General features: G+C 52.1%; 8 protein-coding genes across 8 annotated transcripts; 3 read left to right on the top strand and 5 right to left on the bottom strand.

Annotated features, from left to right (window-relative positions):
• BKA58DRAFT_139395 (beta-lactamase-like protein) lies at positions 1 to 1,980 on the top strand. The gene has a single exon (XM_046164549.1). It carries the CDS (start codon positions 9 to 11, stop codon positions 1,782 to 1,784), a length of 1,776 nt encoding a protein of 591 aa, XP_046025707.1. The 5' UTR covers positions 1 to 8; the 3' UTR covers positions 1,785 to 1,980.
• A 197-nt stretch (positions 1,981 to 2,177) lies between these two features.
• Positions 2,178 to 4,990, bottom strand: BKA58DRAFT_438245 (kinase-like domain-containing protein; the record flags this gene model as incomplete). Its single annotated transcript, XM_046173576.1, has 5 exons — positions 2,178 to 2,816; positions 2,872 to 3,767; positions 3,818 to 3,984; positions 4,041 to 4,399; positions 4,469 to 4,990. The coding sequence occupies 5 exons, from the start codon at positions 4,988 to 4,990 to the stop codon at positions 2,178 to 2,180; spliced, it is 2,583 nt and encodes an 860-aa protein (XP_046025708.1).
• A 1,025-nt stretch (positions 4,991 to 6,015) lies between these two features.
• Positions 6,016 to 7,794, bottom strand: BKA58DRAFT_410329 (uncharacterized protein; the record flags this gene model as incomplete). The annotated part of the gene is made up of 3 exons (XM_046172210.1): positions 6,016 to 6,207; positions 6,256 to 6,450; positions 6,562 to 7,794. The coding sequence occupies 3 exons, from the start codon at positions 7,792 to 7,794 to the stop codon at positions 6,016 to 6,018; spliced, it is 1,620 nt and encodes a 539-aa protein (XP_046025709.1).
• Positions 7,795 to 8,260: 466 nt separating this feature from the next.
• Positions 8,261 to 9,365, bottom strand: BKA58DRAFT_139332 (uncharacterized protein). Its single transcript, XM_046164547.1, has 4 exons — positions 8,809 to 9,365; positions 8,626 to 8,761; positions 8,529 to 8,576; positions 8,261 to 8,476 (listed from the first exon to the last, which is right to left on the bottom strand). The coding sequence occupies exons 1-4, from the start codon at positions 9,063 to 9,065 to the stop codon at positions 8,432 to 8,434; spliced, it is 486 nt and encodes a 161-aa protein (XP_046025710.1). The 5' UTR covers positions 9,066 to 9,365; the 3' UTR covers positions 8,261 to 8,431.
• Positions 9,366 to 9,397: 32 nt separating this feature from the next.
• Positions 9,398 to 11,002, top strand: BKA58DRAFT_139524 (uncharacterized protein). The gene has a single exon (XM_046164552.1). It carries the CDS (start codon positions 9,667 to 9,669, stop codon positions 10,756 to 10,758), a length of 1,092 nt encoding a protein of 363 aa, XP_046025711.1. The 5' UTR covers positions 9,398 to 9,666; the 3' UTR covers positions 10,759 to 11,002.
• On the bottom strand, positions 10,851 to 11,860 carry BKA58DRAFT_139354 (uncharacterized protein). The gene is made up of 3 exons (XM_046164548.1): positions 11,527 to 11,860; positions 11,261 to 11,402; positions 10,851 to 11,200 (listed from the first exon to the last, which is right to left on the bottom strand). The coding sequence occupies exons 1-3, from the start codon at positions 11,611 to 11,613 to the stop codon at positions 10,944 to 10,946; spliced, it is 486 nt and encodes a 161-aa protein (XP_046025712.1). The 5' UTR covers positions 11,614 to 11,860; the 3' UTR covers positions 10,851 to 10,943.
• Positions 11,861 to 13,575: 1,715 nt separating this feature from the next.
• Positions 13,576 to 17,712, bottom strand: BKA58DRAFT_139303 (uncharacterized protein). Its single transcript, XM_046164546.1, has 2 exons — positions 17,622 to 17,712; positions 13,576 to 17,516 (listed from the first exon to the last, which is right to left on the bottom strand). Exon 2 carries the CDS (start codon positions 17,508 to 17,510, stop codon positions 13,830 to 13,832), a length of 3,681 nt encoding a protein of 1,226 aa, XP_046025713.1. The 5' UTR covers positions 17,511 to 17,516; positions 17,622 to 17,712; the 3' UTR covers positions 13,576 to 13,829.
• Positions 17,713 to 21,111: 3,399 nt separating this feature from the next.
• Positions 21,112 to 22,874, top strand: BKA58DRAFT_467961 (uncharacterized protein). The gene is made up of 4 exons (XM_046175084.1): positions 21,112 to 21,691; positions 21,745 to 22,058; positions 22,111 to 22,190; positions 22,250 to 22,874. Exons 1-4 carry the CDS (start codon positions 21,348 to 21,350, stop codon positions 22,625 to 22,627), a joined length of 1,116 nt encoding a protein of 371 aa, XP_046025714.1. The 5' UTR covers positions 21,112 to 21,347; the 3' UTR covers positions 22,628 to 22,874.
• Positions 22,875 to 23,030: the final 156 nt, after the last annotated feature.

The following is a 23,030-nucleotide window of genomic DNA, read 5'->3' on the forward strand; positions in this document are numbered from 1 at the left end:
TGAACAAGATGGACAACGTAGAACACGTAATATCGTCTCTAGATACTGCGCCGAATCGCATCGCAAACGACTCGGTAGCGGGACAAGCTACGCGACTTGGGCAGATTGATCCGTCAAGATATTCCACACCCGTTTTCGACAACACTACTGTACCGCAGACAAGTATATACAGGACTGGCATCTCGACAGTATCGCCATTGCCCTCCGGAGCTATCCGCGCTGACCGAGGCTTTGGCTTTAATCTCATGCCGAAGTTTGCCACAAAGAAAAACACTATATCTAGTCTCTTTGTGCCCAATGAAGTGGAACTTGCAACCTCACCTGAGGTTCTCGAATTGGCTAAAAAGGCTCAAGCGGAGGTCAAAAGCAAAAGCAGAGACATGCAGATATGGAGGAAGCTACTAGCGCGTCCTGACACTGAGGTAACGACACTCGGAACAGGTTCTGCCCTACCGTCCAAGTACCGTAATGTATCTTCTACATTGGTGCGGGTTCCTGGCATCGGCAACTACCTCTTGGATTGCGGAGAGAACACATTGGGTCAGCTTTCAAGAGTCTTTCCTCACGAAGAGCTCGTCGATATCTTCAAGAACCTGCGTATGATCTGGATCAGTCACTTGCATGCCGATCACCACTTAGGAACAGCAGCAGTGATTCGTGCTTGGTACCAAGTAGCACACAATGCTGTTCCAAATTCCCAGCCCCTAGACCCTTCCGCGACCAACATAGACCCTAGCGCATACGGTCTTGCCGTTATGTCCCACAGTGGCATGCTCCAATGGCTTAAAGAATATTCAGCCATCGAGGACTTTGGCTACAGTCGAATTCTCCCTCTTCAAATCACTCCCAACGAATACAAGAATGGGTCGAGGTTGTCTATACTGAACTCGTTCGGAAAGACACTGTCTGAGAATCCGGCCGTACCGAAAGCAGAGTATGAGAAATTGTTTGGTTTCGAGGAAATACAAGCTTCCAGAGTAGCGCATTGCCACGGTGCCATGGCTGTTTCAATTACCTTCCCGCGCTCGCCAGCAGACCTTGAACAAGTCAAGCCACTTAAAGTCAGCTACTCAGGCGATTGCAGACCAAGCGTCCACTTCTCCAAGATCGGACAAGATACCACAGTCCTCATCCACGAAGCGACTTTCGACGATGAACTACAAGGCGACGCAAAGGCCAAGAAACACTCCACCACCTCGGAGGCACTCGGTATCGGCGCAGCGATGAACGCGAAAACAGTAGTCCTCACGCATTTCAGCCAGCGCTACCAAAAGATCCCCGTCCTCCAAACCGTCACAGACGGTGAGGAAGAAGACCCTCTGCTCAACCCCAAAGAAGTCGCTGAAGACGTGCCCATGGAAGACGAAGACGCCGAAGTCGACCCCACCACCGAAAACGCAGACAACATGGACATGCACCCCACCGTTCCTTCTTCCACAACTCCCGCCCCAGGCCCAGCAAAACCCATACCCTCTCTCCTCAAGGAAACTTCGTCTTCGCTCCAAGAAAACGCCCGTGTCATCAAGGTGCGCAACAAGGACATGAAGGTCGCCATCGCATTCGACTACATGCGCGTCAAGATTGGCGAGATATACGAGATGGAGAACTTTAATGATGCGTTGAATGAGTTGCTTGTCAAGGACGAGGATACGGATGCCGCGTTGGAGCCGGCTGCGAATGGGAAAGGGAATGGGAAGAGGGCGAGTGAGGATGATGGGGAGGGGAAAGGAAATGGGAAGAAGAAGGCGAAGAAGGTGAAGGATAAGAGTAAGAGGAATAACTGAGATGCATTGCATGCGGTGTGGTGTACGAAGCAAGGATTATGACATTGATGTACATTATATAAAGAAGGAATGGTGCGTGTATGCATAGACTAGTTCAAAAGGACCGTCACATGAATCTCTACATGGTGTTTCGTTATTATCGTATCGATGTTTTGTACGTAACTCGGGTTCTCCGCCTGTCCAACAGTGATAGTTGAACATGGTGATCATGAACTTGCCGTGTCTTACCTTAAACGCGACACCGATATCGCCAAACGCCGTAATGCACAGGGTATCGTACGCAGTATCCCAAAGCAACGGGAAAAAAAAAGAGAGGCTTCTCGGAGCACATACTCTGATCTGACAGTCCGGGTGGCGCGAGTGTCGCAACGCCTCTAGGAAGTGTTATTTCCTTCAGCCGCCGGGCTCATCATCGTCATTATCCCAGGAAGGATCGGTACTCGCGAGGAGCATCTTGAAGACATTGCCGGTGGACGGCTCTGTATCGACAATATCCATAGGGACTGTGTAATGCTGTAATTTATCGTTGTCGAGATATTCGAGGCGGTGTTTCCCCGTCGCGTCATTCCCAAAACGGATGAACTGAATACCGACATGCTGTAACTTGCCAGCCTTCCACAAATTATCAGCCAGGTTCGTGATGTGATCTTGTATGGTGGAAACGCAGTATGAATCTGGCGACCATACACCGTCTGTGAGAATGTAGATGTTGACCGGGGGCTTTTCCTCTGCTCGTAGGGACAAAGACGATCGCTTGCTTGTCGGGTTCTGGTGCGAGTTTTGGTAGTAGAGCGGGAGGATGTTGCTGAGCGCAATACCCATTTGGCATTCGCCATATGGTCTCACCCTTTCAAATTTCTTTGTGAGCTTCTTGCGGTCTCTGTCACGACCTTTGTGCGCGGGACTATTGGCAAAATGTAACTCGATGCCGTCCGGATCCATGGTTTTGACTAGGTACGCCAGAGCTTCGAAAACGCGTTGGACTTCTTTCCAATATGGTCGCATGGATGCAGAGTCATCAACAAGAAAGATCTGTTAAAATTTCGTGAGCGAGCTTGTCACAGTCTAGTCAAGCGTGATGAAATACCTGATCTCGCCCACCTAGTCTTTTCAATGATTCCTCGCCCGGTAAAATAGTATGTGGCCACGTTTTCTTCTTGGGTATGTATTCCAAAACCTTTGTGATAGAGGCTTTGGGACGGGCTGACGAGCCGACAGATGTACGATATTGTGGAACAGGACTCAGTGTGGGAGGCAGTGGTGTCCGTTGCGACCCATGTGTAGTGTGGGAGGCTGAACTGTAAGGACCACGCATCGGTGCTTTTCCTTTTCCAGAGCTGGTAGCACTAGAAGGTGGGGGAGGAGAAGGAAGCCCATTGATCGTTGAGCGTCTTTCTGGAAGATGATATGATTGATGCCCTTGTATAACACCAGACGACTGCAGGGAAAGCGGATTCATATCCAAGCCCAGCCCGTTTGTAAGAGTTGGTGACATATTTACAGGCATAGAGTGTCGAACTTGGTTGTTTTGCGCAGGTGGTTGCGTGGGTACAGCATGAACTGTTGGTGTCGCCAGTTCTATAGCTCGTTTAAGATCCTCGTAGACTCTCCACGCATCTGGTCTTTTCGCTGGATCTTGCATCATCATTCCGCCAACAGTAACAAGGACCGAGCCAACGATGTTATCGATGTTCGCTCGGCGACTTTGAGTGGCCTCCTTATGCATTTGGTCTACGGCAGACAGGACATTTCTGGTGTTATGGAAGCAGCCACTATACCCTGTATTTCTGAGGGTCGTTTCATCATTGGTAGCTTCGACTCGCAGGCGATGGTACTTGTCTAGCCCTTTTTGGCCGAACACAGTCCACACTGCGGCTTCACTAATCACACAAGCCAAGGCCCATATGTCTTTAGCTGGATGTGCTTGCTTGATGCTTTGTTGCATGGACCTGTCCGACTCGCCACGGAAGGATTCGGGTGCACCTTGAGAGCATTGTTAGTTGAGTTGAAAATGGGCCTCGAGGGGAACATACTGTACATCTTCGTACCGTGCACGTCGCGAAGTTGTATCTCATCTTGGTCATCGGCCACTGCGAACCCAGCGAGACCAAGGTCTGCCAGTTTGAATGATACTCTATACGGATTGCTCCCGTCTTGCTCTGACACAAGGATGTTATCCGGCTTGATATCGTTGTGTAATCTCCTCAAGTCAGTTACAAGTCAGAGGAGGTGAACTCCGTGGTTCTTTTGACGTACCCAGCTTTGTACGAATGACGATCGTGCGGATTGGGCAGATGATGTATACACCCTATCGGCTTTATGAACTGTATGAAGTTCTTCCAGAATTCGAGGATATCGGCCATCGTCGTTGGCGGCTCGGTTCGTTCGAAGAAGTTTGTAAGGGTACCACCGCCGACATATTCACGTAATATGTTTCGAGTCTCACCCTGTGCCCACGACCCATAGAAGCGGGCCATATATTGCATCGCATCCTGGCCACTTGGGTGACTCAATAGTGTCCTGTAAGCCTTTACCTCATTGTTGTGTAACTTCGCGTAGTCCGATCGGCAGGATTTCAGAATGAAGACGTTGGTAGGGGGGATACCTAGTTCGTCCTTGGCGCAAAAGAGTCAGTTACCTGCTACAGATGTATGGAGCCATGCGTGTGCATGGAATTGACATACGGGTATGAGATGATTGTACTCATCGAACAGCTCAACCTTGAAGACAATCGAGTCTACACTATCCTTTAGAAGTACCTTGCCCCTGAACGGCACGACCATCTCCTTGTGTAGCCAAGTGTCATGAAGTTGGCCATACACGAGCTGCTTTGGACAGAACTTCCACTGTGCTTCGTAGAACTCATTGAATATGGTTTTGCAAACCTCCGGCCATGCGTCGCAGGTAAGGAAAGGAAGCCTTCCGTCTGCCATGTGATCGTATTGCACGAAGATCGCTAGATAGGGCCCCTTGTCTATCGAAAGAAGAACCGAAAATACGGCTAGGTATCTTTCGCGGACAGCATGCTCATAGAGGTCGGAGTTGCCCACATAGAATAAGAGCCTTCGCAGTCTCTCCTCAGTCAGGTAGGATCGAAGCCCTTCTATTGATACAATCGATCGAGTGACTGTTGGCATGGAATCAGCTACGGCGACCGCTGTGCACTCGTTTACGCGCTCGAGGAAATCGTGAAGTTCGGATTCCATCGCAGCTATCGGGGATGGTGCGCATCAGGTATTCTCGGTCGGCGCGAGTCGCGACAGGTATAGGAAGAGTTAGGAGGGGAAAAGAGGCGGTATGAAGTTTGCACGTAAGCTCGATGTGAGGTTGAAGCTTTTGCAAGTATGCGCGGCAGGCTGAAGCCAGGGCCCTCGGGGGTCTGCTCCATTTCTGCGCTAAAGCGATCAGGACAGGACCCCGCCCATAGCCTCAAGCCACACTCTACCGGACCTGCATCAGCTGCATCATCGTCCTTCGGTGAGCGTGCCATTATCCATCTAGAAAAAGGAGGACTTTCTTGTAGAAGATGTGATGAGAGGAAATAAGAGTTATCGCGAACAATGGAGAGGTGACAACAGGAAAGTTGGCGGCCACGCGGCTACGCGGCTGAGCGACTGTGATAGCTAGTCTACAATCCTACCGCGATAAACCTACTTTGGTTATCCAGGCTGCACATATGCTCTCGATGAGAATTGATCGATAATCGGAGATTTAATGACAGGAGAGATCTGCCTTGTGGACGCGACGTTGGCTTTTAGGTCGAACAACGTGGAACCGCCAAGACGCATCGGTCCGCTACTGACCATGGCTCATGGCCCAGGCTTCATGATACGCTCGCGAGTTTTGACGGCATTGACAGCGAACCTGATCTTGGAAATACCGACTAGATCCTTGCCTACGATCGGTTCGACTTCCAGATTAAACGGCTCTCGTATTGAACTATGCGACAAGACCAACTGATCATACCAACACACCAAGAGCTGAATAAAAAGAATGATCACGATCTAAATTTGACAACAGATCTATACGTCTAATATACAAGGGAGGAGACATCGTCATAGTTCCGATATCTGCTGTACTGATGGTACGACGCCGCAGAAATCAGACCTCTCCGGAGACCACCCACCTATCCGAAAAGCAACATTGCAAAACCAACCCACAGCCTTTACCAACAGGAAACGAAGAGCTAACGCATGTGATGTAGATGACGAACGTACAATCTGATAAGAGATCAGGCCTCCCCAACTGCTTCGGACTGATCGTTCGACCGAGCTTCCCTTCTAGCGAAGTAATATATGAAGTACCATGCGACAAAGGTCAGAGCTGTCGCAGGGAGAGCAATCATCAGATAAAGCCGGAGGCCTTGCATTTGCAGGTCTTGTTTACCATGTTCGAAGTTAAGAATGTCAGTGCTCATGAACGTCTGAATAGCTTTAGTGCGTGTATCCAGCATGTGTTATCGATCACTTACGGCGATGAAGGTTGCTGGAAGAAAGAAGAGGGTCACGGTGGTGATAACCCTCATGGAGACGGTCTCCTGTTTCGTCTTCATGGCAAGATCTTGCATCTTCACAGTCATTATCTCCATGCGAGCCGCGGATTCTCGAGACTCTTTAGCGTAGAACTCGCTGGCTTTGGAGCTTCGGTGCTGTAGTATACCGCTCATCTAGAACACGGTATTAGCACATGCTCAGTCTCTCGCTTCGATGGATGTAGCTTTGATGCATCCCACTATCCCACTAACCGTATGATGATGTGAGAGAGTATGGGTACTTACCAAGTTCTTCCGATTAGCCAGAAGATGCAACAGTGTCTCAGTCCGTGACTGCAGCATATGCATGTCTTTTTCCACGCCTACTATGCTCTTGTTAAATCGATGAAGACTAGCCTTGCACTCGTCTTTCAATTCCTGAGGAAACTCGGCATGCTCTGCAACTTCACCGTAGTGCAGCCTCAGTTGCTCAAGAACCTCAGTGTTCAGCTTGAGTACAAGCATGGCTTCTTGAACTTTCTCCTCGATATGCTGTATTGCCTGGAGGTTCTTGAAATTGAACTTGTCGTCCTTGTCTACTCCGCCATCGGAAGACGCAGATGGAAGCTCTGGCGAGGTCATTGCTCCAGGAGACGCTAGCAATGTCTTCTCGTCTCCTGAGGTTGAACGGCTAGAAGCTGTGTTAGATCGCGTGGGCCATGTTAGCAACTTGCGAAAATCATTCACCGCCGATTTCCATCGTTTCGTCTCAGGGAGAGCGCCTTTGCTTTGTCCAGATGTCCAGAAGCTGCAAGGCTGATTATTAGTACTTGTTGTCGTGCGCGTATATGTTTGCGGGCTTTCTCGTAGTGTGTTTGACCGGGTCCAGGGTCCTGTCAGAATCGGACGTAATGTGGTAGCCCTTGACAAGCTGGAGAACGGGCCAGCGCTGGCTCGTGGGCTTGTGATATTTGGTAGCGTAGGCGATGATAGCGGGGATGGCTTCCTCTCAACCTCAAGGGCATTTACCCCTCTTGTCAGAGCTTGCAACTGATCTTCGAAATCATTGATATACCATCGCCAGTTCTCTCCGGACCAATTGCACAACAGCATATGCGTTTCCAGTGATATCGTGAACGCATTACTGCGAGATCTGAGGGGGTCACCGCTATGTGTTGATCTCTCAGACACTTCAGTCACGCGTTTTTGTATTTCTTTGTTTCCCTTGACAATTATCCAGATCATTTTCCCATTTTCCACGTCGAATGTATGGTATACAGCACACTGGCGGATGGACCAGGGTTCTTTTGACCGACGTGAAGTCGGTTCCACGGATCTCAGATTGTAGCTGAAGCGAAGATCTCTTCCTGAGCGATCTAAACTTGGTAGTGCACACGTCTTGTCGTAAGATGCTAACCGGTATTCTCCTTTCAAGCCACTGAAATGGAAGTCTTTCGCTTCTTCCTTCAGTCCGAAGGGGAATATGAAATCCAGGAACGAAGGAGAAACCTGGTAGATTGTGCACAGGAAACTGAACATGTCGTGCGTGATCCGTAATGGCGCCCGGCTTTGTCCAGCTGTCAGGAATCTGTCATCATTAGCTGAATTCCACCAAAAAGCAAACGTCCACTGACATGAAACGGCATCTCGGATCGACAACCTCGGGCGTCAGTGATTGTCTGCAACTAAGTATAAGTTCCAATTCCCTTTGGTTTTTGACGCATGCCGAGCTGAAGCCTGATGCGTGGTAAGTAGGTCGAATTTCGGCCAGTAATAGAGCGCTTACGATTATCCAGTTCCCGATAGTCAAGAAATTCCAGTTCCACTCTCTCATCTTGAAAGAGATATTCAGATTGAGATTTCAGCCGAGCGACGTACCCTGCCAAACTATAGCTGAGGACACATCGCTGTGTGAGATTCTGAGGGTAGCTTCGGAAGTCTTTGCATGATGAAACGTATCGATCCATTGCAATTGCATCGAAGTTCAGCAATGGAAACTGGAATGTCCCTCATTGAGAAGACTGGGTAGATTGAGTTATATACCAACAGAGCAAATGACCGCAGCGCCGAGTTCCTAGTCCGGTGTCGCCTTAGGACATCGCCACGAATTCCTTTCTAGCCCCGCGGCAGACGAGCATGCAGCCCGCCCCCACAAGATCGCTGCCAACATCTTTCTTCAGTCGTCTTCCCATCTACGGCCCCTAAGCGTTTTTCTCTCGTTCTTGCTCGAAGTCAGAATTTGTACCAACACCGATATATCAAAGATTCCATACCGCCTCCAACCTTCTCGGAATTCGGAACTTGTACGTATCGTTAATGACCTGCACAATATGCTCAGCACATATCCTTGAGAATTCCGGGATTTCTCACTTCGATGTGGAAGTCACGCGAACCGTGCAACTCTCTCAGGTATTTCTCCAAATCTGCCTGGTCTAGACGGTAGACCGGAAAAGTATCCTCGACATAAGACATTGCGTAGGAGGTATACGATGGGTGGATGAGAGTGCTGGGGTACGATTGGTACTGAAGTGAACGGATAGAAAGAATCTATACCGGTGAGAGATGTGGCATTCCTGAGGTACACTGTAGGGACCTATGTCCTTCGCGCATCCGCGATTGACAGATATACACCAGGCTGGTATGCCCCGTTGCATGAGGCTCTGCTTCACCGAATTCATCACCAGTCCTCCAACTTCATGATGCGAGGCTGTCGGTATCGTTGAGATCGAGTCGACGAATGGCTGAGCTAGGCGTAATTGCTTTACATTCCGCCATGCATGCGCCTGCAACGTGGAAGTAGGAGATGACATGTAGTAAGCTTTCAGTGGTCAAACCTGCAGAACCGGTGAACTGCGATAACTGCGCCTCGCAGCCTTCATTGCCTAGTGCGCGAGCCTCATTGGCGAGGCTCAATGTGAGCAGCACAAGGGCGGGGACGAACGCCATTGTGACCTCAGCAGATGTCGGGGCAGATTCTTACGTACATGTGAATCTATGCATCAGCGGCACATTTCCTCGTTCAGTCATGTCTGAGACGCAGCACATACGAGGCCTGCTGAGGTTCACTGCCTCGACTTCGCCTTCCAAATCGTGGGGGTCCGGACTGGACTGTGGTATAAGAAGGACGTGCCCAGCATATTGACCAAGATCTCATGAAATTCTGGACAGAACCAGATATCAGTATATTGGAATAGTGTCGCGGCAAGCTTGAGATGGACACAGCCATCTGCATCTACGGAGCATGTCCGCTATGGTACGGGTATGACGGAGCCATGTACCTAGGTACCCCGCTAAGAGTCACTGCCCCACCAAAATTTTGATACTGTCCAAACTTTGGCTCGTGAACTGCGTACATATTCTCAGCTTTCCAGAATATAACACTCCTTAATTCTTCCCAATAAGAAGGGCACAATGTCGAAACCAAAAGACCTGCGCAGTCTCGTCGACCTCACCAAAACCACACAAGCGCTCCTCATACACTACCAGTCTTCCCTCGCGCCTACCAGAGATGCCGTTCCAACGTCTGAAACAGAGATAGCAGATCCTCTCGACATTATCAAAGGCTCAACTAAGCTCCTCAAATCGCATACGACCACACTGTCCCTCCTCCTCATCAACCCACCCCTCACACCCTCCGCGATAATAGCGAAAATCGGCGATGTGAGCTCAGGTCCACTGAACAGCATGGTGGCTGCGGCCTCATACACACCAAGAGAAGGACAGAGAGGCGATATTGGAGACATCATGCGCACAGAAGTCAAGGCGCAGGTACGGAGATTGCTGGGGACATGGGGAGAAGTTCTCGCCATGATCTTGAATATGGCGGAGAAAAGACAGAGCGCAAAGGGAAAAGATACTGGCCCTTCTGAGAACGAGAAGCAAGAAGTCTTGTCCTCCACCGGCGTGCTCTGGGACGCATGCGACGCGCTGCTGAAGCTATGCGACGATGGCGTCGTCGGACTCGTAGTCAAGAAGGCTCAAGAGTACCGCGCAGTCCTACTAGATGCAATCGAGGAGCTGAAAGAATGGGGCGAAGACGTGGAAGACGACGACGAAGCAGAAGGCAGCGACGACGAAGACGAGATTTTCGGCGCATCGAATAAGATTGGCAAGGACAACAAGGAGCTGAAGGAACTACTGGATACTAGTGTCAAGAAGCTGAAGATGATTGGTATGCTCTACCAAGCACTCATCAAGAGGAGGTTGAAGACGTATCCTGCATCATCCACGCTCGAACCGACCGCCGCAACGAACGGCACGGCATTGCCACCCTGCAAGAAGCTAGACGCGCTCGTGAATACCCTTAAGACGATACCTGAGACGGTCGATGACATTGCAGGCGCATTCTACGACCTGGATGAAGACGAAGCGAAACAGACTCTGGACAAATGCTGTGGTGAGGCAAACAGCGCAATCGAGCTGGTCAGGCAGAGTTGGGCTGGAGAAGAAGACGAGTTCACAGCATGGTCTGGCAAATGGGTGAGCGCACTCGAAGCTGCGTGAACAAGGGAACAAAGCCCGAGACCTTTTCAACATCACCAACCACTCGCGCATGACGTCAAAAACTCAGCAGTTGAAATGAACAGTACGGCATCAATTGCGACATAACGATATACAAGTGATTGTCGCATTACAAATTCCTAATCAACCAACGCGCCCTTCGTATCACCCCTCCAGATATTCGACATCTACAATCCGAAGACGGCAGCCATACCCATGGCAACAACACCGTAGCTAGCAAGCTTGCCAGCAGCAGCGTTCTCAGTCTGCTCAGCGACACCGGAGCTGGTGGGCGACATGGAGCCGCTCATGGTGGGGGATCCGCTCTTCATGCTGGACATCATCGAGCCGGTCATGGAAGCGCCAGATGAGGCGGCGGCAGTGGGGATGTCGGAAAGGGTTACACCGGCGGCGGCGCAGAGGGAGGAGACAGCGGGTGCGAGGCCTAGTGGTCGCGTTAGACATGGACATATATGATAGGTATGTAGAGTATGCAGAAACGTACTGGAAATCTCATCCTGCTGGCATCGCTCGGGTGCGCAAGTGAGGAGCGAGTTCTCAATGGCAGAGCGGCCGCTGGTGCACTGGCAGTTTGTGTCTGTGACACCGCAGTTGGAGTTGGGGAGGGCAGCGACGAAGCAGGGGATCTGTTGAGTTGTGTGTTAATAGATGATGCTAGATACAATGTAACCGTGTCGCGATCGTCTTGACGTGGAGATGTGGGCTCCTAAATCCGATCCGATCGACGATAGGGGAGGAAGGGCAACATACAGCGCACTGGGGGATACCGCTCAAATCCTGAGCACCAACGAAAGCGAGCGAAGCCGCGACGGCGAGGACGGTAGCCTGGAAACGCATCTTGATTATATGGTATAATATATGTTGGTGATAATATTCGATATGTGAAAGATGGACTGGAGTGAGGGAATGTCGATGTGAGATGGAACAGGGTTGAGCGAGAAAACGATGGGACGGAGAGGGGGGTCTATGTACTGATTAAGATTCTGGTAACCAATACCTTGGTCCAAGCCTGCTCCCTAACGAGCAATAGACTCGTGGAGATTAACATTGGAGTTACCCGGTGATCGTCCCCAGGGATTGCCGCGGTTTGTCGCAAAGCCTTGGTATGCAGTTGACTATGTTCCCCAGTACCCCTCCCTGGGCGCTGTTGGTTTCCATGATCTACTGCGCGTTCTATCGCACCTACGTATTCTAGAGGAGTGTATCTCGTCGAGTTACGAGCGACGGATGAGCAGCGAGAGCTTCGCATAGGTGTGTAATGTGCCTCGGAAGGAGGGTTAGGTTGCAGTTAGAGTTTGGGATGGCGCCGAACTTGCGGTCCTTTAGCGTTGGCTAAGCGGCGTGCTGGCACGGCTGTGGAGATGGATGGTGGGAGCGGCCTTGCTTTTCTTTGCTCTGCGCAATGCGACGGTGCGATTTCTTGTCGCCGGCCCAATCACGCTGCCTGCGGAGCTGTGTCAGTGCTGTTTTGGGAGGCCTGGGGCTGGCAGTCCAGACCATTTTATCTTGGATATGTAGGGATGTTGTACCCGATAGAACAGCACCACAGCTTTTGCTGACTTCTCCTCTTTTTGCCCTCTCATCTCGTGCTTGCTGACAGCCTTGCTAAATTGCTTTTCTGTCTGCACAGCGAACGCTTCGGGGGACATGCGTTCTTCGTGCGGCACCGGATACCGACCCTGCGTTAGACGAAAGTATGTCGTCTTGGCGTGCGGATGGGGAAGATGCCGTCGACGGTTCCAATGGACCAGTGGCGTAGTGTACCGCTACAGCAGACTGGACTTTGGACGTGGACGTTCCATCGTCGAACGCTTAGTCTTTTGCAGTAACATTCTGCGCTCCGCTGCTTAAGATTGTGCGTCCTTTATCGAACGTCGAGAAGATTGCACAAGATTTGATGCCATCATTGCGCTACCAAGAGCGCCGAGATGTGTTGCTGACGTCTTGATTCCGGCAAAGGAAGGCGACGCGTGAAAATGGATCGCAAGATGCAGGTACGCGATAAGCGGCATGCGGGCCTTAGATCACTGTCCCCACCAACATCCCTTTTCTCCTTCCACAGCAATTCGATCTCTCCGTCGCAGACCTTTCACTCACAATCCCGTTGTAACCTCTCACCCTCTTCTGAGTATCGACAATCAATAAAGCCTCGTCTCGAGCCGAGACTTGATAGATTGTCTTCAGTCGCGACGATCCCAGGTTCTCGATCCTACGCACGGCCCTTCCCAAGGCGTCTGAAACACAGGGCTCGTGAGTCGCTCGCCTATGCAGATGGGCGATTTTGTCTCATATTCCTTTTGCATGGTGACGAAATCATGCTTTTCTGCATGTGAAGGTGTCAACGCCGTTGACGATGCACGAGGCCGGCAGCGATGAAACCGGAAACGCGGCACGGTAGATGAACCAGTCCAAACATCGCGCGCGGGGGTTTCAGACATATTGCGACCGTTGTCCCACATCCAGCAGTCGGCGCTGGCTGCTGAGGTATAATAGTGATGATGCGATTGGTTTCGAGTTGGTGTGCACGTTAAGTGGATTCTGTACATAGTACTTGTTGTTTGAGGCAATTGATTGTATTCAACACCACGAATTGGCTGACGCGAGTCTGACAGCACGAGCTGAACCGTGAGCCTATGAAAAGGCTGTAGTGACTAGCAGTACATGAAGACTCCGATGAACATGCAATCCTCCCGCACCTGACTCTACTAAATGTACTCAAACTTGTGTGATGCTATTGCCAACCTCCAGAAACACCGTGTCCAGCCCGGTGAAGGTTGTAATCTAGCCAGAACCCTATCGTTGATCGTAAAATGAGATCTTTGCAAAGAGAAGTCGAAGTCGCAGAACGGGAAGGTATATTGCTAAGTCGGAAGCCGGAACAGATTAAGGAAAGAAAAAGGCCGTGATCGCAGACACGGCGATCCGTGGACCGAAAGTAGACATACAGAAAAGAAAAGGGATTTCCAAATGTGCCAAAGATGAAAGAGAGATCGCTTTTGATCGAGAATGTTGAGGTGCTGACAGAGCAACACCTTATATAGATGAGGTGTCCTTTAGAACATGGCACCCTCCATAGGCTGTTGACCGTTCGCAGGGCGTGGAGGTGACCCATTGCGTCCGGTGAAGCCGTTTTGAGGCATCGCTGGCGAGGGTCCCATTTGGCTTTGTGCATCTCCGCGCAGGCTCCTGCCTTCGCTCGACGCCTTCCGCAGCCTGCCCTTTGGTTGCTGCGATTGGTTCATCAGTGCGTCAGACGAATTGGTGCGGAGTGGTTCGGCGTAAGGGGCTCGAGGTCCATCCATTCCATGCTGGACAGCAGGATCATAAGGTGATGGTCCCGTTGGGCTTTGGCTTTGGCTTTCACCGCGGCCAAATCCGAAACGTCGCCTCATAGGATTGATGGGCGGAACAGGCGGAGCGTCGTTCTCCATGCCATTCTTCAGAGAAGCACCAGCTGGAAGATTGATTGTGTCAATGGAAGACGTTGTGGAAAGGAACACCGGCTCCGAGATCTCCGACTTCGCGATAGACTTCTTCCGTAGTACTCCAGTCTTGGTCAACGGCTGCACAGTACTTGGGTTGAAGGCGGCAGCGTTGGGTGTAGTGGGGTTTGAGACAGGAGGGGTGTGATTGGCGGAGAACGGAGGCACTGGAGATGTTGGATGCGAGAAGCCATTGCCGTTGGCACTGCTGAAGCCACCTGGTGAAGGCCGCGGTGAAATAGGGATTCCCGGGGAGAATTTCCCTCCAGGAGGCAGACGAGTGTTCTGACCCGGTCCAGCGTTGGTCTGGATAGGGTGCAGATGCTTTGACTCGAAATAGTTCGCCGCGGCGGTTTTGCTGTTGCTACGCGATCGCATGCGACCCTGGGAGTCCAGCGATGGTCTCTCGGAAGGAAGTGGAGGCGTAGGGTGAGCAGAGTATCCAGGCATTGATGGCATCGTGTTCGCAGGATACACGCCGCGGGAGCCGTCTGTCATAGCTTGATCCAGATCATCGCGGTACTGATCATGGCGACTTCGGGATCGGCCTGATGATGTTCCAGAGCTCGAGCGCTCTCGCGTTGAGCTTCTGGTCGATGCTTGTGGAGATCTACCTGATGGACGACCAGTCCGGCTGCTCTCTGTTGCTGATCGCTGACGGTTCTCGAGTTCCCGCTGTGCATCTTGCTCACTTTGCTGCAGTACTCGAGATTGCTTTGGTCGCAGTGCAGGCATATCACCTTGAAGGCCGACGAGCGAGGTGCTGCTGACATTGGCCGAACTTCCTCCAAGAGCAAGCTTCCTTACTGACTTGTTAGAAACATCAACTGTAGCAAAGGATTCACGGCTCGACTTTGCACGAAGCATGTTCAAAGCCGTCTTCAGTCCGTTGGATGGGCCGCCGGGTGCTGGTGCTGGACTTGTTGAACGGCCTTCAGCCTTAGCACGGAGATTCTCCTGTATCAAGCGCTGCCGGTGAGCGAGGTCTCGCTGGAAAGCTTCGTGGTCAGCCTCTGTCTCGTTGCTAGCAACACGCTCGTGGGCCCTTCGCGGAGTAAGATCCCAGGGAGCTGCAGGGTTTGGTTCGGTTGCGCTCATTATCAGCGGTGTGGTATTTTGTCCATTGGCCTGCTCATCGGAGTTCAGTTTAACGAGTTCATCGCGGTAAGGGTTGTCAATGTCATCCAGATCCCACGGGTTAGAGTGGCTGTATGTTGAGGGAGCTGGGGTAGCCGATTCCGACCCGGGTTGGCGGCGCTGGAAGCCAGACCCTTGTGTATGAATGGCGAGCCCCATAGGTGGGCTCATCATTGGAGGACCTGGCTCACCATAGTTGGAAGAAACATTGCTGACGTTGCGAAGATGCTGCCTGATCATTCCACTGAGTCCGCCGTTCTCAGGACCCAATGTTGGTGAGTCAACCTCAGTACCATCCACTTTCACTGTCTCGTCGGGGCGTGGAGATGCCTCTTGGGTAAGAGCAGGGCTGTATGGAGAAGGGCCATTCTGAGAAACTTCTTCCTCCGATGTCGTCCGCGAGCGGAACGCAGGATGCTCGAACATTGAAGGTGCGGGTCCGGTTGCTACGGGGAGATTGTCAAATCGGCGAGCGGGCTCTGCCGGGCGCGTGGTTGACGGCCTGGGAGCTTCATCTTCTGCTTCGCTGGAATCTGGGGAACTGAAGAATGTGGCCTTGCTGCAATTGTCCGGAGACGCTGCTGATTGACGGGGAATGGCTGGGAGACGTTGGGTTGGTGGCGAGGTCGGTGTACCTGGACCTGCGGTTCTCATCTGACTGGCAGCAGCTTGAAATCTGGAAAAAGCAGAGGGTGCTTGAGCTTGTTCAGCAGTTGATTCAATGCTTGACCGTTCGTTTGCGTCACTTTCAGCTCGCTTACGCCTTTGCTGTTCGGCACGCTCTCTCAAAGTAGGCTTGCGAGGCGGGGACCTCTCGGCCTTCTGAGCTGGTGTTGAGCGCCCCTCGCGGTCCTGCTGCATATGACGCAAGCGCTCTGCATACTGCTCTTCGCTGAATGCCGCCTTGGGCTTGTTAAAAGCACCCATGGCAGTCGCTTTGCCCCGATCGTTGGGTTGGAGCGCGGCATTGAGGGTATGTGCTTCCTCACTGTCACTAATGACAGGACTTGCCAACGCAGGCGACTGCGGGCGGGCGAGCACAGGGCTTGACGCGCCGGAGGAGTTGTTCCTGCTTATGCCAGGGTATCCGAGCGCGTTTGGGCTGTCTGAGCGGAAGGCGGGTGGTCCCCGTGCGAACCGATCACTGAGATTGGTAGCAGACCGTGCCTGAGATATGGGGATCGGCGGGGTTGATCGCCCGGTTGGCGCGCGTGCGCGTTGTATGGAGTTGAGACGGTTCATAGCTGAGGATTGTTGCTCTTGGATTTGTTGATCTAGTCCTTGGTCGTAAAGCCTCCGTTTCGTTGTCGACCGACCTAGATCTGGCGATGTCATCGGGGCACCTGCCGGGGGAAACGCCGGCGAGGATGCTGATACAGAGTTGGTGCCCTGTGACGCTATCGATGTCGCGGCTGTGGATGTGCGGGTGTTCAATGTGCCTGAGTTGGTGGATGACGAAGTCTCCCTCTTGCGGCTGAGCTCAGTAGGACTGGACGGCTCAGAGCTCTGGCCGTCTTCATAATCCGCCTGTTGCCTCAGCCTGTCCTTCTCCTCTTGTCTGAGTCGTTGGTATGCTGACATGTTAACGTCGTCGTCGTAGAGTGTCCGTCCGGTGCCCTTCGCGTTTGTATTAGAGATCATGTAGATCTTTTGTCGGCCGCCAAACAAGACGTTGCCCTCGCCGGGTCTAGCTCTGCTCATAACGCTACCAGAGCCATCGTCATCCCTACTGCTGTCGAAGGAGTTGGTACGTTCGCTTGCGAAGGGCGGTCGGATGGAGCCATTGAGCGAAGACACTTCAGCTATGTCGGAAAGACCTCCTGGAACGAAGCCGAACTCGTGGAGGCGCGACTGGCGTTTCGGTTGTAGTACACTGTCGTCGCTGGCCTTGCCAATCTTGGAGTCTGGGTCATCCTGCTCTCTCAACATGCTGAAGCGGGTAGACAGGCCAGGCATGATTAAACTTGTCCGGAAGTCATCGGCTTTGGGCAATGCGAAGTTGAGATCGAACTCTGGTTTGGGCTCTTCCTGACCCTTCTTGCCCTTCTTCGTCTTCTTTGGGGCGGCGGCCGCATCCTCGGCGCCATCCTTCTTCCTGTTCAACCAGCGGTTCATGATGGTCTGGCAGTTATTAGCAAAGGTATAAGTACGCCGCATTGCATCCGGAGTGGGCGAGGCAATGGAAGCGCGCCTTGGCAATGGGGAAGGGGAGGAGTGTAGTCTTACTGGCGAGAGTGATTAGACTGGATTATAGCGACGGCTGTGCGCTGACCAATCTCGACTGGAGTGTCGCTGGGGTGAGCGGGAAGGCGCACTCGAGCGAGGAGTGGGGAAGGTGAGAGCAAGGCGACTCGGGCTGGGAGGAAAGAGCAAACGCGAACATGTAGCGGGGCCAAAAACAACAATGGAGGCAGTCACGGGCAGTCTTTTTCGAAAGTGTGTCCTAGGCACAGTGGAAAGTAATGTCGGCAAGAGACGCAGGAGGGAGCTCGGGGTGAAAAGGAAGGCGTGCAGCGATTGCAGGCGGGATCGGGCGCGCGAGACTCTGGATGGCTCGGTTGGCGGCAAAAAGTACAAAACAATAGATTATGGCAAAGGTTAAGGAGCGTGTGTAGCTGGCAGCAAATGGGTGAAGGAGTGAATGCACGCGCGCTGCGGAGTGCTGGCGTGGTGGTAGAAAAGAATGCAGAAAGCAGATCTCCCGACCGAAAAGAGGCTTCGAGGAGCGGGTCGACGTGGGTATGCACTCTTTGGGCCTCTGGGGGAGTGACAAGCACTCGCACATGGGACAAGGATCAATTTCCACTAGCCTCATTTCCGCGTCGCGCATGGGCGTCGCGGTGCAGGGAGCAGAGAAGCCATAGAGCGCGGGCCAATATCCGCTCGATAGGCTGACTGAGGTCGGACGGCCAGTATTGCGCCGCTGAGCCCAAACCCGCGCCGTCCCAGGGGATGCGGGCGACAGGCAAACGCGACAGTGTCGACGGCGATGCATCGACGCGATCCAACGGCATTTGCTAGCGCCCTCGCCGCTTCCTCGCAGCTCGTCAGACATGCTCCTTCCGCGTCACACGTCGCTCCTGCCTCGTCAGTCGCGTCGCAGAGTCATGCCTTCCTTTTGCAATAACAAACTTTGCCTCCCCCCACAGTCTGAAAACAACCACGCACGTTCTCATGATAGCCCTTGGCCCGCCCTTTGCAGCTGCCGCAACGACAAAAAGTATCATGAACACTGCGAGGGACATCGCGCTCCGCTAGCACTCCGTCCAATCAGCGCCCTGCCCTGAGCGGTACCTTGCAGGCGTCGGGAGGGGCTGCTGCATCCCTGCATCCTCGATATGACAGCGCCCGCGACTTGCTTTTCTCGTCGCGCCACGACGCATCGTCAGCTTTGCCTCTCCGCCCGTCAGCTCTGCAGCGCCGACACGATATGCTGCCCAATCGCCAGTCTTGCACATGGGTAGCCAAAGTATGCGGGGAGACGATCCAGAAGTACCAAACGCCCATCGCGTACCTGAAGCCGCTAACCTCGGGACGTATAATGAAGCGAGCGAATCACCCAGCTTCCTAGTCATGGTCCCGGTGGCCTTTCGCTGTGTTCCCCTGGCCTAACCGCCTGGCGCTGTCATACCTCCCCTTTCCATGTACTACGGTAGGCGCAAACCTATGCTCCAATGCTCCAACGCTCCAAGACGTCCTCTTGGTTGACTCTTGAGGAAAGGAATGCAATTGGTCTTGTCTTTTCGCGATACTGGGCCCGGCCAGACTCGCATCCGGAGACCTGGTCCAACTGTCGTGTCATCTCCCGCGTGGCCGTCTGTCTACCGTCAGGCCGCCCCTGGCAGCGGATCCGAACGGCCATCCTTCCCCTTCTGTTTGGAACGTTGGATGCTCGTCGGCAGACTCAATGCCGGCAGAGTGAATTCCTCGCCGTCGGCGAATAAGGCCAACTGGCTATGCTGTAATTCAGTCCTTGCTGAGCTTACAACAGAAACCTGCATCTCCTTCCTGCATACGCAACCGCCACACTCAGTCCGAGAGCTTCTGCATACTAACTTTCCAGCAAGTTTCAACCTGAATTCCGAAATGAATAGCCCGGGCTGGACCTAATCGATTGCATCGGTGCCACGAGGTAAGCAAATTGCCCCTCACCCGCCGCCTACCGTTGTACGCTGACGATGATCATCTCCAGGCCGTCCGCGAAATTGCTGTAGGATCGGCGCCACTCCAGCCCTGTGAGGCAGCAGTACCTTATTCGCCAGCACCGTCCCGTCACACGCGACAGGGACGCGCCCACGGTATCTATCCTCTTCAGCGCCATGTTGGCAAACACCCACGCGCTGGTACTTTTGCCCACCACTTGATCAGGCTTCAGATTCAGCCCAGGCCACCGCCCTGCTAACCGACCCCACGATTGTTTCATGCTTCCGTACACATGTCCGACGAACGCCTCACTGCGGTCCAAGCAGCCATACATACTCGTTGAAGCTCCACTACCCAAGCATCATCGCTGCAGGCCAGCACTGCCGTTATTGTGACAGCGGGTCAGGTTTATCAGGCTGTGGCCTGTCGGATGTAACGACAAACTTCACAATCCGACCCTTTCGCATTTCCCTGAAAAGTTGAACCCTTGATGAGTTTCCTTATATATACATAGAGTTCGTCCAGCGGGGTCAGCAGAATGATGTTCAGTCATCCAGAAATACAGACCTTTGAGGAACGCTGCAACTGTCGTTGGCGTCCTCGATGTCACTGTCATCGTACGTATCCAGTCGCGAAAACCCGTTTGCTGCCAAGGAGACCCGCGAAATTGACGATGCAAATTCTTCTCCAAGGCTACGGCAGCATCTCGCGATCGATCCGTTGGCTCGCTGTAAATCGAGACTTCGAAAGTATATCCTTGTCGCGGAGACCGAGATGACAAAGCTGTCTAATTTCCGCCGATCATCCGGACAACACTTTTCGGTGAGCAGGGTCTTGCTGTGTCAGTGCGGAGACCTTGATTGATCACAATCTAAGTAACGCGCTCTTGTGTGTGATAGTCACAGGGCTCTACCGATGAAAAACCGATGTCCGGAGTCCGACGAGAGCGTTTTGAGTTATCCAGATTACAGCAGTCTACTCTATCATCCTTGTGCAGTTGAAAATTTCAAGAGAGAACAATTTTCAACCTACGTGTGCACGTTTTCGACCTCAGATCTGTGGGCTTGCACTCCAACTTCTGCTGCAATTCCCAAATTTCATACAATTACGATACCAACCTCTCGTACGGATCCTCCAAGTTGCTTCACTCGCAGTGACCTGGTAATTTGACTGTTCGCGATATATGAGGATCCCATGTTCGGTCATCTATATGGTCATCGCTACCTATCACGTTCAACAAGGAGGAGCTACCTCCCTGTGATCTCAATTCCTCAAAGTCAATTCCGAGAATCGCGGATGAGCTTGTGCCGACAGGTTTCTTTGTGTGTATATCTCGAACATAACGGGCAAGGATCGTTCTGACGTCCTGATTTTTGAAGCTTTGTATAGTTCACCCACGGTTATAACGAGAACCCCATACAAGGAAGGAGCCGAACACTCTGCAGCCTACGTTGTTATCAAAGCCAAAGTTAGTAAGTTCTTAACGCAATGCAGGCTTCTGGATTACCTATTGCTGCCCTTCGTTGTAAGTGGGTGTTCAATGGTTTTGCTGGGATGGGGTCCAAGAAACAATGGATATCAACATTCATCCCTTTCTCATCGGCTGATGTGGAGCTACGTCACTACGCGCTCTCACTCTCACTCTCACCTTCACTCCCAAGTTGCCAGTTTCTCGCTTGATGGTCCTTATTCACTCGCGCAGATTTGGAGCGCCCGCTTTCTGAGAGAGATTGCCCTTGCGTTACTCACTAATGCTCCTTCCTTATCCTTACTCCACCTTCACACGTCACTCGTTCTACACCTACTCAGATGCTGTTCGGTCTTCTCCTGCAAATCACAGCGCTTGCGACTGCAGCTGTGGTCAAGCATAAACCAAATTCTGACTATGTCTTCACCTGCAATACTCCCATTCCCCCTCTCCCCAACGGGACCATGGTCACGAGCTGGGCGCAGTATCTCGATTCGACTGGTGACGATCTCGACTCGGGCGGCCAGGGTGCTGTTGATCACTTTGGTGGCCCTGCTGGTAAAGCTCCGTTGAAATGGCCTCGTAACTCAGAGAACATGGCTATTGTCCCTTACTGCTATTATAACGAGCATGATCGCGATGCGGCCCACGAGGTAATCGAGGCCGCTATCAACAAGTGGATGAGGTGCGTGTACATGCAGTACGACCATCGATTAATCGTTGACAATGAGCCCTTAGTTACATTGGTCCTCCGGGAAAAGAATCCGGCCACGCCATTAATTTCGAAGAGCTCCTGGATAAGGGACAGCCAGTATACTGCTACGAGCCGAACCCGAACGATTCAGACCCTGACTTCCCCTGGTTTTATAACAAACATCTGACTAACGAGATCGTAACGATCATGGTGAACAAGGGAGCGGCCGGTTGGGGGGCTGGTGTAGGTCTAAGGGCTGACCAGTCGCATCCGTGGGGGAACATGTTCTACGTCCCGGATACAGGTGAACTTGTGAACGTGGAGTGGGCGGCTATGCACGAGCTTGGTCATGTCATGGGTGAGTGGTCATATACGATTAAGCCACTGATGAAGGCGCTAACAAAAGCCAGGTATGGCGCATGAACACCAGCGTGCTGATAGAGACGACTATATCGTGGTCAGGCCCGAGTTATTGGATGATTTCGAACAGGTTAGTACAATATACACTAAACCGCCAAAACATACCCAACAGTTTTTAACTCGGAACAGTGCTACGAGCGCGCCCACGCAAAGAACGCTAGAGTAACCAAAGAAAATGTATGCGCCTCCCTGAGATATGCACTTCGGAACGAGTGCGTGTGCAAAGATATCATCAAAGGCATGGCCGAATTCTACCTCCCTCTCTTTAGCTTCGACAAATACGACATCGACAGCATCATGCATTACCCGAGCGCCCTTGGGGGTACAGTCAATTGCCAACTGTACAGCGGCGAGGAGGACACTGCTGAGTGTCCTATTCAAGTCTACAAGAACTTTGAGGATCATAGCCAAGGGACTACGAAGCTGACGCCGAACTTGAAACCGTCTGCTCAGGATATAGCGTGGGTTAAGAAGGTCTACGCTTGGGATGACAAGGGTGGAACATAGGGTGCGGCGGAGTCATTGGCTACCGTCGCAACGTCTTTGGTAGCTACCTGAAGCTTCGAGCCGTTACGTGGGAGCAGCGGTAGAAAGGTACTCGGGAATACTGAGCAAGATCAGCAAAGCTCTTCCGTTTTCTTAGGATAGCAAACGATATAACTCAGAACGGACTATGACTTTCACAGTTCATAGCTCATTCATGTCGGAGTCCATCTCTGAATAGTAAAAACAATTACCAAAGCAAATTATCTCATCATAAACACCCAAATTATGCAATTGCCACTACGCTTGTCTTCTCGCATCATACGCAAGATCTGGGAAGTGGAAGAAAGCAACAGACAACAAACATATACTAAATGAGCAGCACCAAGTACGTGTACACAGGATCTTGCATCAAGATTAAATACCT

This window comes from Alternaria rosae, assembly GCF_020736505.1.
Source record: "Alternaria rosae strain MPI-PUGE-AT-0040 chromosome Unknown BKA58scaffold_4, whole genome shotgun sequence".
NCBI lineage: Eukaryota > Fungi > Ascomycota > Dothideomycetes > Pleosporales > Pleosporaceae > Alternaria > Alternaria rosae.

Coding starts and splice junctions, on each gene's coding strand:
- BKA58DRAFT_139354 (XM_046164548.1), bottom strand. CDS start 11,613: ATGCGTTTCCAGGCTACCGTCCTCGCCGTCGCGGCTTCGCTCGCTTTC. Junction 11,403..11,526: donor GCGGTATCCCCCAGTGCGCT/GTATGTTGCCCT, acceptor ACAACTCAACAG/ATCCCCTGCTTCGTCGCTGC. Junction 11,201..11,260: donor CCAGCAGGATGAGATTTCCA/GTACGTTTCTGC, acceptor CGCGACCACTAG/GCCTCGCACCCGCTGTCTCC.
- BKA58DRAFT_467961 (XM_046175084.1), top strand. CDS start 21,348: ATGCTGTTCGGTCTTCTCCTGCAAATCACAGCGCTTGCGACTGCAGCT. Junction 21,692..21,744: donor GCTATCAACAAGTGGATGAG/GTGCGTGTACAT, acceptor ATGAGCCCTTAG/TTACATTGGTCCTCCGGGAA. Junction 22,059..22,110: donor CGAGCTTGGTCATGTCATGG/GTGAGTGGTCAT, acceptor AACAAAAGCCAG/GTATGGCGCATGAACACCAG.
- BKA58DRAFT_139524 (XM_046164552.1), top strand. CDS start 9,667: ATGTCGAAACCAAAAGACCTGCGCAGTCTCGTCGACCTCACCAAAACC.
- BKA58DRAFT_139332 (XM_046164547.1), bottom strand. CDS start 9,065: ATGTCATCTCCTACTTCCACGTTGCAGGCGCATGCATGGCGGAATGTA. Junction 8,762..8,808: donor GAATGCCACATCTCTCACCG/GTATAGATTCTT, acceptor ATCGTACCCCAG/CACTCTCATCCACCCATCGT. Junction 8,477..8,528: donor TTCCGAGAAGGTTGGAGGCG/GTATGGAATCTT, acceptor ACTTCGAGCAAG/AACGAGAGAAAAACGCTTAG.
- BKA58DRAFT_139395 (XM_046164549.1), top strand. CDS start 9: ATGGACAACGTAGAACACGTAATATCGTCTCTAGATACTGCGCCGAAT.
- BKA58DRAFT_139303 (XM_046164546.1), bottom strand. CDS start 17,510: ATGAACCGCTGGTTGAACAGGAAGAAGGATGGCGCCGAGGATGCGGCC.